We start from the raw sequence: 21,774 nt of genomic DNA, 5'->3' as shown, positions 1-21,774 counted from the left end.
GACTATCCTATTACACTGTTTATTTAACTCTCTATAATAATAACAGTAATGATTAAGAGCTTAGCTAATTTCATCCTGGAGTAAAATTAGTCTACCGATAATCACAGTGAATCACATCCTAAGATGAGATATGCACATAAAATGCAGATCTGGAGAAGGCGTCTCCTGAGAAAGCTCGTGTTTTCTTTCACAGGTACAGGGAGCAAGGTTAATGTTTTATTTTAAGTAAAGGCAAACTTGAGGATCCTACAACAAAATGAAACAAACAGAAATACCTTTCATTTGCAATCTATTCAGATGTTCGCTTATCCCTTGGTCTGACGTGAAAGTTTTGAACTGTATAGTCCGGTTTTGAACTGTATACTCCGGTTAAAAACCACCCCCACACACATTAAGATATGTAACAGGTGATTAAAAAAAACTGGATCTAGAGGTTTGAGTTTATTGTCCCTGGGCCTGATGCTAAGATGGTAGTTATGAGGGGGGTGATTATGCTGAGGGTGAAATTTTTTTTATCTTGTTTTTTGTTATTATTCACACATTAATATTGTTAATAGTGATAACAACACCATTATCTACACAACCCTTTTACAGTTTACAAACTAAGTTTATATGCATTATATTTCTTCTGTATCTGAGGGTGAAATTTAAGTTTTCTGAACTCATTTTCATTTTCTGATTTTACTTTTTACCTGCTGGAGGCTGAATGGGCAGATAATCAGTTGAGACATTTATGAAACGGATTTAATAATAGGTCAGACTCGCTGTCAGACTTAATGAGGGAATGTTTATTTTCTTTCTGAAATCGGCAGAACGTAGATGGATAGTGGAGGTGCAGAGTGTAGCAACATTATTATTTAAGAATGAAGAGCTTTGATAGAAGACTTGATTGCCTGATTTTATGGCAAAATGAGATCCTTGCCACTGCCTAAAGAAACACTGGTCGTGTAACTTGTAAAATTTACTGTGTATCCCTGCATGATTTTGAAGATTCACTTGATTTTTTTCATTGACTATACTTTAATTTTAATATCCAGTATCCTAAGTACAGAAACTATAATCCTAGTTTCATTTTTGTCCTTTTAAGGTTCGTAGAAACCCCAGCCCATTTCTCTTGGAAAGAAAGTTATTACCGATCCACTATGTCCCAGAGCACACAGACAAGTGAATTCCTCAGTCCAGAGGTTTTCCAGCACATCTGGGATTTTCTGGAACAGTAAGTATCAGATAAGCAAAAAACTGTTGAACTATTATAAACAGGTAACTGTGGATGGTCGAAGTATTGCTTACTAGGGCATGTTTCTAGAATCAATAAAAATCAGTTAATGTTGTTGGGAAAAAAAATATTCCCTGCAATAGTATCTCTGTGCTCAAAATTCAGTGGAGATTTATTCAATTTCCAGCACCAAAAGATCATTATTGTTCTAAGGTGGTATAATTGTGGAGGATCAGAAGCCTCTCCTACCTAACCCAAAATAACTTCCCCAATGACTCTCTGATACTCAAATTTGTTCCTTTGGCTTAAAGATTCTCATTTACTGTTACGTTGCAAATACCCTCTGAGAAAATAAAACACTAAATTTTGTTGGTCTGTATGCCTTGCTAGGAAAAGATCTCCTTCTTAAGATCATGTTTGGAGATGTGAGTAAATTAAGGGAAAGATGAAACAATATCAGAGCATTGGGGACCCAAAAGGTTAGGGTATGTCCCTGATACTTTCCTTCTATTCTGTGTTCCACCTAGCAGTTCTTTGATGAGGGCAAGGATCATGACTCCCATTTTACAAATAGGGCTTCGATTTGGAATGCCAGAGATTTCACATCTGGTAATTGGTTGAGCCAGGATTCAATCCTAGGGTTTTTGACTCCAATCAACAAGCCTTGCCAACTTTAAAGCAAATAGAGCTCATTGTTACCGACTGAATGAGTGTGTTTTAGTCCCTTTCCACACTTAACACACTTTTGTTTTCCTTTATGGTAGGCCCATCTGTTCAGTTCAGCCCATTGACTTGAACTTTGTGGATGAACCATCAGAAAATGGTGCAACAAACAAGATCGAGATTAGCATGGACTGTATTCGCATGCAGGACTCAGACCTCAGTGACCCCATGTGGGTGAGTGGCATGGGCTTCCCCTTTAAATCTGTGGGCCATGCAATCCACATCTCTGTTATACCTGTCTCTTTCATGGCACATGAAAAGGCAGGTGGCTCTGAATGGGCAAGGCCTTTGGAAAGCTAGTCAATGTGGTTAGCAGAAAAATAATTAGGAGCTGTGGGATCTGGGTCTGCTTCAACTTTTCATGATGCATACGTTTCCACTGGTATGGGGAAGGGGGTTGGAGATAATTCCTTGCATTCTTTTTTTTTTTTTTTTAACGTCGGTTCATTGGTTTATTTATTTATTTTTGGCTGTGTTGGGTCTTTGTTTCTGTGCGAGGGCTTTCTCCAGTTGTGGCAAGCGGGGACCACTCTTCATCGCGGTGCATGGGCCTCTCACTATCGTGGCCTCTCTTGTTGCGGAGCACAGGCTCCAGACGCGCAGGCTCAGTAGTTGTGGCTCACGAGCCCAGTTGCTCCGCGGCATGTGGGATCTTCCAAGACCAGGGCTCGAACCCGTGTCCCCTGCATCGGCAGGCAGATCCTCAACCACTGCGCCACCAGGGAAGCCCTCCTTGCATTCTTTATCTAAATTGCTCTTCATGTCTATCCCAACTTAGAGCAGATGGTGCCAGCCCAATGTTTTACAGTGGGTGGAGACAGTCAGAACCAAAGCCAAGATCTGAATTGTATACAAAGTACTTTCCACTATGGCAAACTGACTCTCTCATAGAATTATCCTTCTTTAATGACAGGGGATGAGGTAAATTGTACGCAAACACACAGATTCAAGTAATGGAGTAAGAGGAAAGAAGCTAACTAATATATAAAATAGGCTTTTTTTCTGACTTTACCACTGAGTCCCTCATGACCTTAGACCTCAGTTTTTCCTCTATAAAGTGGCAAAATCTTACATGCATACACCTCCCAGGCAGCTAAGGAGTGTACGGGTTAAGGATAGTAAAACATTTTTCTGAGGCGTTTAGATGAAATTTCTTGTATTTGTGCAGTCCATCATGCTAACCGGTGGGTTTTCTTTTCTTTTTTTTAATCATTCATTCACCACATAAGCCCTCCTGCGTTTTCTATAAAAATACAAAAATTTGTAGAAAAATAGAAACGAAAGGAGCTAGAAAGAGGGTGGGGTGTCAGAGTGTCTGCTGATGTGATTAAAGAGAGCACTTTATAAAGTGGTATGACTTTCTTTTGTGGGGGGAGGGGGTGGTCACCAAATTACTTTATTTGAAAGATGGTACAGATGAAAGATGTTTTGGTGTGCCTTGCCTCTCTGGTCTGATGTAAGATTTTCCTGGAATTCTCACTATATACTCTTTAATATAGATTGTACTTTTTAATACTGGGAGAAGGGGAAGTGGGGGAAGAGGACAGGACACAACCAAAAATAGAAATTGCAACTTTTCAAATACACTGATATTTTGTCACCAAATTGATAAGTGAAAAATACATTTCTTCATTGGCCCCTTCCATCTTAATATGGATACGAGTCTCAATTATCCTTGAGCTAGTAGAAGGAAACTGACAGATAAATCCAAGGGGCAGGTAATGCAAGCCCTTGGAATGTGTGATAATTAAATATAAATATTTATAAATATATAAATTCTGATTTGACAGTGACTTAGAAATTAAGATATCCCCAATTCATTTAATAATATCACCTCCTAAGCTAACAGGTTTTCCTAGGCTGGTGCTACCTATCTTTTTATATTCTCTCCAAGCAGGGATTTTCTGTTTCTCATAAAAGCAAACCAAGTTATTTAGTTTAAAATGCAGAATCAAGACTTTTTATTTACAGTTCTTCTTCTTATTATCTTTTCACATACTGAACCATGTGGTTTCTTAATGTTCCATGTTGTTTCTTCTTTGTTTTATTAGACATTTTCTCCTTGAGAACATCTCATTTTTTTTCTCCTATCTAGCCAATCCCTATCCATCCCTCAACACCAAGCTTGCCTTACCTTCTCTAGAAAAAGATTCCATATCACTGTTCTCTACCAGCCTAAATTAGAGACTATTCCTCTGAAGAAACCTAGGTATATTTTTAATCATATTACTTATGTCACAATATTATAGTTGTTTCTTTCTCTGTCTCTAAAGGGGACAGGGACCATATTTTGTCATGCCCAGTATTTGTTACCATGTTTGGCCCATAGTAGGACCTCAGGAATTTTTTAAAATTATTTATTTATTTATTTATTTTGGCTGCACTGGGTCTTCGTTGCTGCTTGCGGGCTCTTCGTTGTGGCTCACAGGCTTTTCTAGTTGTGGCACATGGGCTCTAGAACACATGGGCTCAGTAGTTGCAGCGCACGGGCTTAGTTGTGGTATGTGGGATCTTAGTTCCCTGACCAGGGACTGAACCCGGACCCCCTGTATTGGGAACGCAAAGTCTTAACCACTGGACCACCAAGAAAGTCCAGGAATTTGAAGTCATAAGAATGAGACTTGTCTAAAAAGTCAAAATGTTCTCTTTAAAACAGTCCTATTCAAAAGAATTTTTTTTTCAACAGTGGAAATGTCCTATATTCCTATTGTTCAACACAGTAGCCACTAGCCACATGGCTCCTTTGGACATCTGAAATGTGGCTAGTGCAAATGAGGGACTTAACTGTAACTTTAGTTAATTTAAATTTACATTGTTTCATGTGGCTAGTTGGTAGTTTATTGGGTAGCACAGCTCTAGAATATCACCAATCAGGGGACCATTCTCTGCTTCAACATTCACAGCAGCAAAACTTCCTGTCCTGTCCTCCTCATGTATTCCTTCCCTTTTGATTATAGTGGGTCAGTATAAAAAGTGTTATGCTTTTTCTTTACCTCCATTGTTTCCCCGGTTCTGCTTGAAAGTACCCTGATTTGCCATTTGAGTTCTAAAACTTCAGTCATTTAAAGTTCATTTTGGTGCTTTTACAAAATAGCTAAAGGAATCTTTGGAGAAAACCTAGTGGAGTATCTGAGAAAGTGTCAGCTAAGTTATACAATGATCTTAGAAGAGGGTAAGAATGAAGGAGAGAAAGCCAAGAAAATTCATAGATATAATTGCTCTTGTGATAAGTATCTTGGTTAGCTAAGAATGCACTGCCTTGTGGTTTTTTAGGTTATTATTATTTAAGAAATATTTAAGACGATTATTCATAGGTATTCAAAATTTTTCCTGAGCATCAGCTATGAATATATACACTTGATGTTGATTCTTTTGGAATTGATTTTTACTTATGCTCATAAGAGCAGTGGCCTGATTGAAACTGAGAGTATTCAATTTGAAATTGATCTAAATTTTCCTCTTGGATGTCTGAATTACAAATTTTCGAAGCTATGGCTTTCTTAGGCTTCATTATTGGATGTTGATTAACACGTCTGATATTTTATTTAATCTTTCCCGGAACTTTGTGAGGTAGCACTTATTATCCTTTTTTTATAAATTAATAAATTAAAAAAGGGGGTTAAAAAACTTTTCTAGGATGACATGTGTAGTCAGCAGCAGTGTCAGTATTTTGTCCACCTTACTGGGCACAATCTTTTCTCTTCTCAATCTTTCTCTAAGGTATTGTATTTGAGAGGAACTTGACCTCTATTTCTTCTTGAGTACCTCTTTTTCTATGAAAAACACAGAGGTTTATCTGTGTGGGTAAACCTCCGTGCCTCCGTCATGAGAGAGTCACCACACCTTTCCCTCCTCTGGAGACGCACAGGACACCACTGCTAACTAGGAATGATGGAACAGAGTTCTACCATCACTTACTAGCAACTTGGAACTTGAAATTGTATGTCAGATCGAGGGTAACAAGAAATCAGGAAATAAGAGCAGGATAGAAATATTTGCAAGGAGCAAGGGATTGAAGTGATTCAGGAAAAGCTGGAAAACAAAATGAAATGGGGTTTTGCCAGTAGGGGAAACAAAATACATCACTTGGGAACAACTGCATTGAAAGGAGTGTACAAGTGGAGTGAGACTGAACTTAAAAAATAAACTTGCCTGTCTGTGGCTGGTCTGTTTTCATTGCCATAAAACTGAGACATTGCTGTTAAAGTATAGTTCTATATGAATCCTGGGTTTTCCCTTGTCTTAGGACCATTCCAACATCCTCATAGATGTCCATGTGAGGAGGCCACATGGGTGAGACTAGATAACAATGATAGTCCTAAGCAACAGGAATGGCAAAATAGTGGACTAGCTCAGGGTGTAATAACTGGTGTTCTGGTTTGGAAAATAAGAACTAGGAACCTCTGAGATTCCTAAGTCCTTCTAAACTGAGAGCTGCTGCAACTGGTATGAGGCTCTTTTCTTCCATTACTTGGTAGCATATTTTCACTTTTCTGTGTATAGGTTAATAGCTAAATAGTTCCAAATCTCTGCACATAAATTACCTTCCTCTTGCATATAATAAAAAAAAAATTGGGATCCCTGCCAAGCATTCTTTCACTATGCAAGAAATATGAATCTGTGGACTTGAAATGACTTGTCAGATTATTAAGGACAAAAATCTTAAAATTGAGAATGTCATCCCATTTTTATTGATTTTTGAAACAACCTTCACCTTAAGAACTAGTCATGAAGTGGAGTCCTAATGTTTTGCTCTGATTATGAACACAGGGAGTATGAATTGCAAGGAATGTGTGTGCCCCCATCATTAGGATGATTTTAGTGTCACTGAAGAATAAACTACATTGGATTAGCAAATGGAGGTGAACAAGATTTCTCAAAAAATGTTACAATTTAGGCTATGTTTCCAAGATCCTTACTGTTTCTTGATTCTGCGGTCTAATGTATTACTTTATATCTCAGCTTTGCCTTATTTATAAGCTGTCTAAGCATGCCTGTCATGTCCTTAAGAGGCGGACGATGATATTAACACTTAAATGTTTTCCTGGAATGATGGATGGAAACTATATAACGCTTACTTTTGTATTTCTTTATTCTTTGTACTTTGAAGGAAGCCCTATTTAGTTGAATTGGGTTTTTCCCTAGGGATTTTCATGGTAATTATCTAAAACCATCCATTTTTGTAAATTATTATTGTAGCAACCAGTTATAAATGAAGGGTCTTCACCTGTACCTACCAAAAAACAGTGTTTTTGTATTTGGAAAGACTTAGGTCACAGCACCTAGCATAATACCCTGTATCTTCTATGACCCAAGATTATATAAGATTTCAAGTAGACTGTATAGACGAGATCTAGCCACAGGCATTTCTTTAGAATTTACTTTCCTGTATGCTATGTTCTTTGTGATACAGATGAACAAATCATGGTCTCTAGCCTTGAGAAGACCATAATATAGCAGCAAGTCAAGTGTGTATAAAATTACTTTTGAAAAGTACTCAAATGTATGTATTTTTTAAGGCACATAAAAAAGAAATGGTTTATTGTGCCTGAGTAAGACTGGCAATATGTTACAGAGGAGGTGCTTTTCATTTAGGCTTTGAAATATGAGTCAAATTGATCAAAAAGAGGAAAGCAAAGAGTAGTTCAAGTTTAGGTAACCATTATGAAAGTAATTTATTAAAAAACTATAACGTGAAGCTCACAAGTTTTAAAAGATAAGACTGAAAATTTTGGGTAAGGGGAAATGTATATAGAAAAGAAAGAATATAAATTTAAAAAATTATAACGCATGACAAAGGTTTAATTGCCCAAATAAACTAAACACTTGAAAACTGGGAATTCCCTGGCAATCCAGTGGTTAGGACTCCATGTTTCCACTGCAGGGGGCGTGGGTTCAATTCCTCGTCAGGGAACTAAGATCCTGCAAGCTGCTCAGCCCAGCCAAAAAAAATAAAATAAAATAATAAGAGAAAGATGAATCTCCCCCTTTGGCAAAGAGTATAAGTAATTCACAGATGTTTAACATATATAAAATGTTCAACTTCTCTAATAATAAAAAATTGAAACAATAAGATTATTTATCATCTATTTGATCAGCAAAGGTTTAAATTATTGATAATATCCAGTACTGGTAAGAGTGTTGGGAAACAGTCAACCTTTTTACTTCTGGTAGGAGTATAAATTGGTATATTTGGTGGGCAGTTTGCCCATTCTCATTTATTTAATGTTAAATGTACTTACCCTTTGGTCTATAAGTGCCCTTCTTAGAAGTCTTTTCCACAAAACCAAAATATATAAATAAGTATATGTACGAACACACACACACAAACATACAGCAATGAAGGCTTCATTGCAGCATTGTTTATAATATCCAAAATGATATGACCAGATAGAATTCTATAGACTTTAAAGTTTGGGGGGACTTCTCTGGTGTTCCAATGGTTAAGACTCCTCACTTCCACTGCTGGGGTCTTGAGTTCGATCCCTGGTCAGAGAACTAATATCCCACATGCTGTGCAGCATGGTCAAAAAAAGTTTCTGGACTGTGATAAAGAGGAAACTACAGTTTAAAGCAAATGAAGATTAAGCCCACCATTGAGATATGGTATTAGTAATTATGATGTGTAGTCTTTTTCATCTCGGCAATGCTATTTTTCATGAACCTCAGTGTGATTTCTGTATTTGTGCTTTATGTGAGGCATCCTTTATATTCTGATAAAGATTATGTAGAATTGATATTATTTCTTGTTAAATGTTTGGTCGACTTTGGCTAGTGAAACCATCTGGGCCTGAATATTTCTTTCTGGGGAGTTCTTTAATTATAAATTTAGTGTCTTTAATAGTTACAGGACTATTGAGATGATCTATTCAATCTTGGGTAAGTTTTCATAAATTGTGGGTTTTGGGGAACTGGTTAAATTTATCAAAGTTTTTAAATTTATGTATGTCAAATTGTTTGGTGTAGTCCCTTATTACCCTTTTAATGTCTGTGGGATCTGTAATATCCTCCTGTTTCATTTCTAATATTGGTAACTTGTGTCCTCTGTTTCTCTGTCGGTCTTGCTAGAGATTTATCAGTTGCATCGATCTTTCAAAGAACCAGTTCAGCTTTTGAATTTTACAGTTATTTTGTATTGTCTTTCTGTTTTTATCTTCATTATTTCTGGTTTTATTTTATTTCCTTTCTTCTGCTTCTTTGGGTTTATTTTGCTCTTCTCTTTTAAGTTGTTTCAATTGAGTGTTTATATTACTGAGTTGAGATCTTTCTTCTCTTCTAATGTTAGTATTTACATTTATAAAATTTCCATTAAACACTGCTTTAGCTGCATCCCATAAATTTTGATATGTTGCATTTTCACTTTTGTTCACTTTAAAATATTTTCTAATTTCCCTTAAGATTTTTTCTTTGACCTATGTGTATTTACAAGCATGTTGCTTAGTATCCAAGTGCTTAGATATTTTGTTATCTCTCCATTACTGACTTCTACTTTAATTTCATTATGATTAGAAAACATAATTTCAAATTTTTTAAATTTGTTATGCTTTGTTTCATGAGACAAAATATCGTTTATTTTGGTGAATGTTCCATGGGCACTTGAGAAGACTGTGTATTCTGTTTTCGCTGGGTGCAGTGTTCTATAAATGTCGATTATATCCAGTTGGTTTATGATGTTATGCAGTTCTTCTATATTCTTGCTTATTTTCTGTCTACTAATTCTATTGATTACTAGCACTCAATTACTTCTCTCTATTGAGAGAAGAGTGTTGAAGTCTTCAACTCTACTTATGGATTTGTCTCTCCTTTCAAATCTGTCAGTTATTGCTTCATGTTTTTGAAAGTTTTGTTTTCAGGTGCATCATATTTAAGTTTGTTACATCTTCTTTCTATCATTGTATAATATTTGTCTTTATTCTTGGTAGTGTGCTTTACTCTGAAGTCTACTTTGTGTTTATTTATATTAATATAGCCATTTTAACTTTCTTTTGATTAATGTTTGCGTGGTAAATTTTTTTCTCTATCCTTTTACTTTTAACCTGTATTTATCATTATATTTGAACTGAGTTTCTTCTAAACAGTAGATAGTTGTACCATGTTTTATCCATTCTGACAGTCTCTTTCAATTGGTTTATTTACATCATCTACATTTAATGTAATTATTGATATGGAGTTTTTTGACCTAACATTTATTTTTTAGCTTATTTTGTCCTTTGTTCTTCTGTTTCCCTTTTTTTGCTGCCATTTAGATTATTTGACCTATTTTTAGCATTTGATTTTAATTGTTCTATTTTGGTTCTGGCTATATCTCTTTAAACAGTTTTTAGTGATTGCTCTAGAGACTGAAATATTCATAATTTTTCACAGTCTATTGAGAATTAATATTTTACCACTTCAAACAGAATGCAGAAAACTTACCACAATATTGATATTATAACCCTTCCCATGATGTTTTAGTTGTCATATATATTACATCTATGTACATTGAATGCTACCTCAGACAGTGGTAAAATTTTTACTTTCAACTGTCAAAAGCATTTTAAAGAACTCAAGAGAATAGTCTGTTTTATTGAACATGATGTTTATCATTGATATTGTTCTTCCTTTGTAACAAAGTTACAGTTCTGACTGGATATTATCAGAAAAAAATAGGGAATTCCAAATATCCTTTTGTTCATCAGAATGAATTTTTTTCAAAGAAAAAGAGATGCTTGTATTTTCTAAGCAGGACCATAAACCACGTCAGAGCTTTAATTTGCTGAATTTTTATTGATCAAAAGGTTATAAACATTCCCTCCATGCCTCCCTCATTCTTTCCTCTCTCCCTGTCTCTACACACACACATGCACATGCACACATGTGCACGCACACACATGCACACACACGTGCACACATGCACACACATTGACTCACATATAACTCAATTTGAACATCTAGATATTTTCTAACATTATAGAATTATATATATATATGTATATATATGACACATACCCTGTGAAAAAAGTGTTTTTAAGTAAGTCACTCCAGTCAAGTTGCAAGGGACTGGGTAACAGCATTGCTACCTGAGTCACGCAAACATTCTAAATCTTCCTTCCTGCATGTCTTCTCTTGGCTCAAAAAGTGCAAAGGCTATTTCATACAAGTAGCAATAATTTTCTATGTGTCTTGGTCTCTTAGGCACCAGAAACGCACGATGTTACCCAACTCTAAGTCTGACACTAATATGAAGAGCTCACATCAAGCTCTCCATTTTCCTTCTATTCACTTCCTACTTTGATCTCCTTTAGGCTTCCAGAGCCACCCTCACCACCCCTACTGTCCTCCTTTTTTTACTTCTATACATTCCCTTGCTCCTTTCCAAGTGTCTTGCTTCTTCCCATCTCCACCTCCCCCTTTTCTGGTCTTCCAGAAAACCACTAGAGTTTAGTGCAGGCAGATTTGATCAACTTTTTTTTTCACTTTGATGACTGACTACCTGCTATTTAATATAGGGCTTTACAATTTATTACTTACTTTAGAATTACAGCATGAGATTTATAGTCAGACATACTAGAGTTGGAATTCTGTTTTTACCAATTTTAGCTGTGTGAACTTGATAATCTCTATGAGTCTCTCCTTCCTCTTTTGTATGATTGGACATAATATCTATCATCAACCTTGAGAACTGTGAATTTTTTTTTCATTACCTGATTTGTTTTCATTCAGAGTTCCTGGTGTATAAATATACAGTCAATTGAAAATTATTATCTTTTTATTACTTGCCTATGCTGATTTTCATAACAACTCTTGTGAGATAGGTGAATACGCATTACATTTTATAATAAAATACAAATTAAAAGACAGCTCTGATTATTAAAGCAATGCACGCTTATTAAAAAGAATTTTAGAAGTAAGTATCAAAAGTGTATAGAATTCCTACCTAATGATAATAATTATGAAAATTTTAGGTTTTTTCCAGTTGTTTTCCTAAAAGAAATAGATTTTATAAGACATATTTGGATCATGTCGTATATAAATTTTGTAACCTGCTTTTTCTTTTCATTCTATGGTGAACATTTTTCTCTTATTCACTAATCTTCAAAACAACATTAATCACTATTATATGTCACTACATAGGTATTACATAGGTATGTAATGATTTATTTATCTGTTTTTCTACTCATAGTGGTTTTTTTGGTGTATAATTGCTCTACAGTGTTGTGTTAGCCTCTGCTGCACAACAAAGGGAACCAGCCACATACATTCCCTGCCTCTTGGACGCCCCGCCCAATCCCACCCATCTAGGTCATCACAGAGTGCTGAGCTGAGCTCCCTGTGCTGTACAGCAGGTTCCCACTAGCTATCTATTTTATACATAATAGTGTATTTATGTCAAACCTAAAGAAGAATATGTACATACAGAACCCTATTGTGCTAGCTGCTTAGAAGTATAATTATTAAGTAAAATGTATGAACACCAGTGTTATGGATACATATTATCAAATTTCTTTTCATGAGTTTTTATATTTTTCCAATTTACGCTCACACCAACTGTGCAAAAGTGCCTATAAAGTGGAAATCAATTTTGGTTATACAATCTCTTCTCTAAATAATGCAAATATGTCTACATGACTAAAGGAGTTTCCAGTCATTTGCAAATGAAGATGAAATAATCCCTCTTGATACACTTTTAAGTGCAAAAGGGATGGTAGTTTTGCCTGGAGATGAGTAAGACATCTTAGAGAATAGAGCATCTATGAGTGGGGTGTGTAGACCTAATCAGAATACAAAACATGTGAGGAAAGAGATGGTAAAAGGGGGATATGCAAAGTATATTTCCAAGCTTTACCTTAGGATTAGCGCAGAACACGGGACTGGGCGTATTTTCTGCTTTGCCATCCAGCACTTCTTAACCCTTGCTTTTAGTATCTCTAGCATTCTTACCCCTTGGCTAGTACCATTAAACAATCATCAACCATAATTTGTGTCTAATACATAATTGTGAACTAATACATAATTATGTATTAGTTCTATGGACACAAATGAAACAAACAAGAACATATATTCTGTAGAGCAAAAGCACTCTAATTTTTGGAAGATGGGTTTGCAGTTACTTATGTTGCTTATGAGGTGGCTCAGAATCCACTCCATTTAGATTAAGTTCAGGTGTCACCAGAAGAGCAGACTGTTTTTCTGTTCCCTTCTTTGTACAGTGTAACCAATCGGAAGGCACCACTTTGTTCAAGAGTGCCAAGCCAGGGACTTTACCTTAAACCCAAGTATGCATTTCAAACCTTGAACAAACAGTCTGCTTAATAAAATAAGGGAAAGGGTTTTCTTTTTCTCTCTTCTCTAGAAATTCACAAACATCACTTGACAGGTGACAACTCCTCCCTTACAAAAGGGGCTGTTTGCTTTTTGCTTTGGTGTTTGGGTAAACTGCAGCACGCACTGGCAGAGAATTTATTGCCTAGGGGAAGGTGTTTGCAGTCACTGTGTTTAATCTGAAAAGAAACCCTTTTCCTGCTATCCCCTCCCTTGGTTGTGGAGGAGGGAGAGTTGGAAATGATAGCCGGGGGGAAATAGTTCCCCTAACACCTGTCTTTGGTGTAACCTCAGCAATGTTACTTAAGACACTGTGCTCAGTGTGTATGCATTCAGAATGACAAAGTTGAAGAGGGCAGATAAACAAAAAGGGATTTCAGCAGAAACACTGGAGCTGATTCTGACCTTGCATCCTCTTAAAAACCAATCAGGTTGAAATCCTAGCATGCTGGCTTAAAGAGAATCTGATTTGTTTGAAATAATACTCATACTATTAGTCACCTGTCCTTCCTTTGGTCACCAGTTTATTTAATATAGTTTTAATCTATAAAACATGAAACAATCTAGAATATTAGACTGAGGAACTATAGACATGATCTAGTCCTGGTCCAGCCTTCCTTTAATAGATAGGAAAACTAAGATCCAAGTTGATTACTGCTGGCTCCTCCAACATTTCCAGTAAAGTTTGTGGGAGAGAGTCAGGGATGACTCAGTTTTCTGGGTTTTCTAAACCTGCCTCTATCTACTATTAGAGATACGTGAAGAGCTCAACCTCTGGAGGTAGATGGCTACCTGCATTTGAATCCAGTTCTGTCATTCACTATTTGGATGATCTTGGTATGTTTCTGATTCTGGTATGTTTCTGAGCCTCGATTTCCCCACCTGCAAAATGAAGATGATGCTGTTGGTGACATACCATAGAAAAGCTGTTTAGAGAATTGAGAGAAGACATGTACAGCAGTCAGCACAATACATTGCATGTGGTCAGTTTTCAATGGTGATGGTTGTTGCTGTTACTGTTTAGAACGTGATAATCTGGAAACCAGAAATTATTCATCTTAAGTAGAGCAATTCCTGATGAAGGAAAAAAATCAAATTTGCTTAGATTTGTATTTTTGTATTTCCATAAAAAGAAAGTAATATTTGAAGATATGCTAGCATGCTGTAAGAATCTGTCTAGCCTATCCTTTCCCATTTGAAACTAGAGTTGAGTTTTCTTCAAGTTAAAGTAGAATTTTGAAGCATATTTCTTTTAAAAGCTGCTCATAGAATTCAAAGAAAACATTTTCACTTTAATTATTAAATATTATTAGTTTTTCAGTTATTTGGCTGTCATTCAGTAATCTTAAAATAGTAAAATATTACCTTTTCCAGTCTACTAGTTAAAAGCACACACTTTGGGTATACCTGGGTTTAAATGTTAGTGTGATAATGAGGTCAGAGCTGCAGGGATTCCCAGACATGTTAATTCAGTGGTTCTCAGTGTGGTCTTGGGCCAGCAGCATCAACATTACTTAAGAACTTGTTAAGAAATGCAAATTCTTGGGTTCCACTCCAGATGTGCTAAATCAGAAACTAGGAGAGAGAGGGCAACAATCTTTCAATAAGCCCTCCAGTTGATTCTCCTATTTGAGAAACACTGGTGCAATCCATTGTTTTAATATACCTATTTTAATAGGTGGGGAAACTTAGGCTCTGAGTGGAGAGTGACTTGCCCAAGGGGACACAGCCATAATGACAGAGAAAAAACTTCTAGGTCAGTGTCTACTTTAAAATAGATATTTCTAGCTGTGATTCATCTTAAAACATGTAGAAAGCTCTGCTGGGTTATGTCATTTCAAAAATAAAAAGGTAGACTGTAACACTTTAGAAGAAGTAATTAAACATATTGGCTACATGGTTGGCTACATGTCTTTATCAGTAAGATGTTGTTAAACAAGATCGCACACCTGGTTTGTTTTTTAATTGTGAAGGTCGTTCATAAGAATCTTTTCCCTGGCGAAATGACAAAAATGTCAAGTTTGTATTCTTGTCAATTCAACAAGAAATTACTGATTATTTACTAAGTTCAAGATATTCTGCTATGGGTACATGTTTAATAAAATAGCTAAAAAAAAAAGAGCTGAGTATATCACTACCTATAATATAGAGTTGGTGGGGGAGACAGATATGAAATTAATGAACTAGATTATAAATGATCTAACTGATCATACCTACTGAGGGATAAATAGAAAAGATATTGAACACCAGGCCAGAGTTTAGTCATCAGCAATGATTGCTGCGCTGTATAAGTTCAGTGGCAATATTCACATCATGCTCTTTATGAGCAGCTCAGTAGTTCTGCCATCTAGTTAACATTTGATGCTTGCTATACTTGAGATAATCTGGGGAATTAACAAATAAACAGAGAGCACATTCTTATCCCCCAAACCTCCCAGTTTATTATGGGACAGGAGACACATACAAACAAATCTTATCAAGATAGAAAATAAGTACCGGAGGAGAGTATAGATAAACTTCAGGAGGAATTCTGTTGATCATTTCTATTTCAAAGCTCAGGAAATATATTGGCCATGTGAAAGAGCAGGGAAAGAAATTATTCTAGGCAAAGAGAACCATTCAAGTTAGTTAGGTTAAAGGCTTAAGCGTGTGAAACATTCAGTGGAAGAAAACAGGAAATTGTGATGCTTAGAGAGAATACTTGCCTCACTTGGAGTAATGCAAATTATTATTCTTTAAAATTTCCTGGACCCACAGAACATATGTATCCACTCTCAGTTTGAGACCCCTTGACTTAAGTGTAGACATGAATTTGGTAAATTGTAGCATGGGAGGAGGGTCAGTTTGGTTTGGCTAAAACCCAACAAGCAAGAGGAGTATGGGAATAGACAAAGAGTTGAGTTGGGTTCACTTCAAGGAAAACAGTAGTACATTCTAACCTGGTGGCCTTGCTGAACTGATTATAGGGTACAGAATGTGGGTGACTAGAGGATGGGTGGTTGGAGGCGTCGAGGCGCCCACGCGCTCACGTGATGTCAGACCCTGCCATGCTGTGTGCTCATTGTCAAGAGAAGTGAATGTGTTGGGACTATGATTAAGTCTCTCTGGATGACTGTTCTTTTCAGATAAGGACTTGTTCACTGTCTAGTTTTTCTTCCCCAGCATTTATTCAGAATATATCAAGGGCCAGTTCTTGGAGTAGGAATAGTGAGTCCCTTCACTTTACAGCCTAATGGGAGATAAAGGTGCATATCCCACTAATTAGAAAACAAGAACCATGTTGACAAAATGTTGGACTAGAGATATAAAACAAGGCTGATAAAACCTTACCTGAATTAATTATTTCTAATTAGAAAGATTATCGGACTTTTCCTCTGGTAAAAGGTAAAATGTAAGAAGTGTGTGTGTGTGTGTGTGTGTGTGTGTGTGTGTGTGTGAGAGAGAGAGAGAGAGAGAGAGAAAAAGAGAGAGAGAGACTCTTATTTTGTGCAGTATGACCCTCACACTTCCTTTGTGGATATAGGTTAGCTGAGTGGGGTGCCTATCAGAAGTATATTGTCTGCAGTGATGTGAGCTTACTTTTGGTCCCTTTTGTCTATCCAAGTTATTCTTTGTGTTTAGGAAAGACATATAATTCACCTATAGATTAAAAAAACAGTTACTTCATTGTGTTTACTTATCATCCTCCCAAGAAGCTGAGAGCTCTTATGGATATTATTCAAGCCATTTCCCACCACACCCTCTTAAAGAGGTAGAAAAAGAGCAAGTATTTTTACCACCTCAATAGCACAGGGTGGTGAATCAGAAACTAATTTAGAAATAAAACCCATATGGTTTGTCTTGGACTAGGGTATGGTTTGTTCTGATGGACATTACTATCTGCTTTCTTTCAAATGAGAGCTAGATGTTTCTATAAAATATGGCTTTTAAAAATAGCCCTCTCTTCAGTGGTTAGGTAGAGTATCAAGATGATTCTTCTATAACCTCAACTTTATAGTGGAGCCTTACGGATTTAGTGATGTCAGCTTCTCTAGATGAAGGGAATCAGCACAAACCATCTCTGCCATTGAATTAAATAGATGTGGCCCAGAGATATTTTATTTGACTTTCAGTAAGGGTCTGTTAGAAAAAGAGACAGCTCAGCTGTGGGAAATTGATCAGATAGAAGAAAAACTAGGGAGGATATAGAAGAAGAAAAACAAAATCTGTTTTGTGAATAATCAATACTGGGAAACAAATGTATTCCAAAATGTTGTCTCTTTTTCTTGAGGTTTAAGAATTAACACATCACATGTAAAATTAAGCTCTCTGGAGGACCTTCGGCATAGGAAGGAAATTTAGGGTTTTAAATATGGGGCTTTAAAAATTTACTATTCTTTGTATGTTGAAAGGCACTCAGACGTATAGCAGTCATGAGTTTTAGTGACAAAACAGTGGCCTGAGAGTCGGGAGCCTTGGCTGCTGCCTCGCACTGCTGTCCCTAACTGGCTTTCTGTTGATGGACAAATAACTTCCCCTTCTTGGGTCTTAGTTTTCTTATGTGTAAAAACATGGAACCAGACTAACTGCTTACTCAACCCTTTCATCCTCTGTAATAGATAAATCACCAATCCCTTGCTTCTGAATCCAGCTTTGCTAGGACTCCTCTTGTGTCTTAATGTGGGTACGTAGCACAAGCAAGCACATTTTCCAGAACCATTCCTGAAAGGACCTGTAAACCAGTGTGTTCTGTTTGAAACGTGGAACAAAACCTGTCCTACACAGTAGCTCTGCTGCATGGAATCTAAAGACTTTGTTACGATCTTTCTTTTCTTTTGGTTCTCTAAGGGCAAGGAGTTTGGGGGGATTTGGTAAAAAACAGAACACAAAAGCAACACTTTTATATCTGAGAAAATGAATACTTCCTAATCATTGTTTCTTTGTGGAGGCGAGGTGGGCGGTGAGGGATTGCACTCATAAGATTAGTCATAAATGTGAATACTGTCTGGAGCTGGTGAAAGGAGAAGTAACTCACTCCTTCTGTTATTCTCTCACTCCCTCTAATGTGTTACCTCTGTCTTCCTCACAAGTCCCGGAGGCAGTGTTCCTTCCAAACAACTACCCGCCTAACCAGTTCATTGGAATGTCTTTCTGCCGACTGTCTCCTCATTCAGATTTCTTCTGAAAATGAACCTCTCTAAAAGCATAAATCACATTTAAAAAAAAAGTGGTAAATGTTGCACACAAAATCTCTCCTTTGGTTTTAAAAAATGCACAAATCCACTTACCTACCCCTCCTTGAAATAGCAAAAGCAAAAGCATTTAGGACGATAGTCACCTTACTCTTTTTAAAGAGAAGACTTTTTTCTTGGTTGCATTTGTTCTTTGGGGTGACAGGAATTAAGCTCTTTTGATGCAGTCTTTCCTCTTTATCACATGCATGCCTCGTGATCCCTCATCCTGCAGCCTAAGGGTGATTTTATGAAAATATTAACTCATGTTATCTTTGCTGGCATTTTTTAATTAACAAACAAAATTTGAAGCAAAACTTATAAACTATGGATGAACACAAATCTTGCCTTATAACAAGTTTTGCCTTCATATGCATATAAAAAGGTCTTAATCTAGGAGAGAAATTTAATAATTACTGAGTACGTACTGCAAAACTTTTCTTTTTTGTATAATAGCATCTTAGGCAATAACCAAGGTGTCAGTGAATTTTCTTTTCCTTTTTTTTTTTTCCTGATCCAACTGCCTATCTAGTTCTACCAAAAAACCCTGAGTGGGAAGGAGTCACATAACATTTTCTTATTCTGATTGTGTACAGTTCCTAACTAAATAGGGATGGTTTGTAACTTGAATTCATGAAAAAAAAAAAAAAAGTAAAAGTGTGCCGATCTATCAATTTGTGTAGTGAAAATAGGATGCTATTCATAGTGTCCTAGAAATTGAATTTCTTGCCGTATCTGATGAAAGTCTGAAGGGTGAAGGATAAAACAGGCATTTTCTTTGCTGCATTTATTTTTGAAGGAATTCTCAGAATCATTTGAGGTTTGGCAAATTTGAAGTGTAGCTTTGATTTCTAGTTCCTCTCCTGTAACAATGTAATGAAACTATCCTATTCGTCTATCAAGAAGTTCATCTAAAGAGTAGCTCATGGTTGGAAAACCACGAGTCTCAGTTTTTACCATGAAGAGTGTAGAGTGCTAAATTATCTGATAGACAATAGAAACAAGCCATTATCTTATGACTGAATTATAAGAAGAAAGAGACTCTTGGTTCAAATATCCCTGTAGACTGTGCAGTCTATACAAAAAAAAGACTACTGTACAGAGAAGAGGATGCTACCTTAGAAGTTTGGAAACCTAAATTCTGGTCATGAATTCTATACTATTTAGCTGAGTGATCTGACACATGTCATTAACCCTCTCTAGTTTCAGTTTCTTCACTTATAAATAATCTAGATAACTGATATTCAAATCTAGATAAGTTGATATCTAGATTTAGATATCAAGGGTTTCTTAGAATAACCCATAAAACTGAACTCTCATGCTATCACATGCAACAAATCAAGTAATATTTTATTATTAGAGATTTATGTCAAGGGCTACATACTTTGGGCTCTGGGTTCAAATATCCTGGGCATATGAATAACTAACCCTCTCTAAGCTTTAGGGTTTTTGCTGTTGTTATTTTTTGTTTTCTTTTGTAATATGGGATTAATATGACTATTGTGAAAACAATGAGATAGTAAATATAAAGAGATCATTGCAACAGCATTGCTCAATAAATGTTGGCTTTTTAAAATATTTACTTTTTATTAGGTCAGTCATGGAACACAAAGGTTTGTTTTAAATAAGCACAATTTAAGGGGTAGTTTTGTATAGAAATTATAGTGCTTTACCAGCCTCAAGATCCATTTTTTTATTTTGGTATAGGTGTTATTATTGTGTAATTCTTTTTAAAAAAAATATTGAATCCCAAAGATAATAAGTAGTTGCAAATTATTATTTTAAACTCCCTTTACAATCTCTGGATAACTGTTCATCAAATTGCTCCAAAATCCTGAAAGATCTATATATGTAGGTATGTATCTATCCATATCGTTCTCTAAAATTTTGATTCTATGTAATGATAAAGTTAAAAAGCAGAATAGAAATTTATTCTGGGTGAAAAGAAAAGTAAAATTTTATTTCATTAAATGTTATCTATAGTCAGTCCCTTTGAGAATACTGGGCATAAAACAAAGTTATGGATGTTGTTATATATGTGTGTATTTTTGTTGCAATTCATGTCTGAGAAACCAGCTCTTCCATCTATTTGGATTAGAGATTATGTGCCCAGTGGATGCAAGAGCTATGTTTGATCCTTCCTTGGTATTCTCCCACTTAGTTGGTATTCATTTGAAGCATAATCATTTGTTTAGTTTTAATCCAATAGATAAAATAATATGGTCTCTGAGTAAAAATGTGATTATAATAAATATATACTATAGATAGTTGATGTACCCTCTCTGAGATGCATCAAAAGAGAAATAAAACTTTTTTAAAAAGACTGTACCCATTTAGACATTCAAACATGCTCCACTTCAAAGTGGCCACCTTGGGCAATTCTGTTCCTGGACCATCTCCTTTGTCACTCATCTTCAATGAAAGCTTAGCAGGAGCATAAGAAAATGTGTCCTTATTCTAACGCTAACATTTTTTCTGAATTAGAATCATCTTATCCAATTTGATCACTCATTTTATACACTAAATTTGGCAGTGCTGAATCCATTTTTGGTTCATTTTTTTAAAGGCTGGAAATTTGTCACCACTGATTACATTCCAATAATGAGTCACAAACTGATTCATAAATGACAACAGATTGTTCACCAGGCTCAAAATTCCATAAAAGCAGGAACCATTACTTTCTTTTCTTTAAAGACATTACAAAGCCTGGCACCATTTAGTTTTGGGCCAATGTTTTTTGAATGGTTTGGAGATGCAGTGGGCTCACCTCTTTAAATTGTGAGCGCCTTAAGGAAGTTAGTTATATGATCTGAGTCTTCTGTGTGCCACATAGAACCTGATGAAGACGCTATACTAAGTGACCCTTAATCTGTTAATTTAAAATCAGGTCAGTCCTGCTTTCTCATTGTCTTGATGTAACTTTTGAAAACTAGATACAATCCCTCTAACAATTTCTTGTCTATCCTTTTTGGAAGTTTGCCATCCCCCTATGTTTTCTATGGCTTTTTTTGTTCATCTGGAACGTGTACATCTTAATTTAAAATGCTTCTTTGACATCTATTAAATGGTTCGCAATAGATTTAAGCAACAGAAGTTTGGGCATTTGGGCAATTGTCAAAAAGTTTTGTGCCTAGGAGGCTGTTCTTTTTTTCTTTGAACAACATTTTTCTCTGACTTCATGCAAATTTGAAGAGGCTAATCCAAGTCATCGCTAAAGATTATTAGGCAGGACAAAACATTTAATGTTGCAAGTTTTCTCTTGAAATTAATCAGTCACTTCCACTGCATAAATTATGTTCTATGCCGGAGGTTTTAGTTTGAATG

At 36.0% G+C, this 21,774-nt stretch overlaps 1 protein-coding gene across 1 annotated transcript in view; it reads left to right on the top strand.

Moving 5' to 3' along the window:
• TP63 (tumor protein p63) overlaps positions 1-21,774 on the top strand; it is a 220,849-nt gene that overhangs the window by 79,090 nt on the left and 119,985 nt on the right. The window contains exons 2-3 of the mRNA XM_060010951.1: positions 1,088-1,216; positions 1,981-2,113. Of these exons, the coding sequence (XP_059866934.1) occupies positions 1,088-1,216; positions 1,981-2,113 (262 nt within the window). The remainder of the gene's footprint in view (positions 1-1,087; positions 1,217-1,980; positions 2,114-21,774) is intronic.

Source organism: Delphinus delphis, chromosome 4 (assembly GCF_949987515.2).
Source record: "Delphinus delphis chromosome 4, mDelDel1.2, whole genome shotgun sequence".
In the NCBI taxonomy this organism is placed as follows: Eukaryota; Metazoa; Chordata; class Mammalia; order Artiodactyla; family Delphinidae; genus Delphinus; species Delphinus delphis.
Note: the sequence above shows the minus strand (reverse complement) of the source record. Positions and strands in the feature narration are given on the sequence as shown.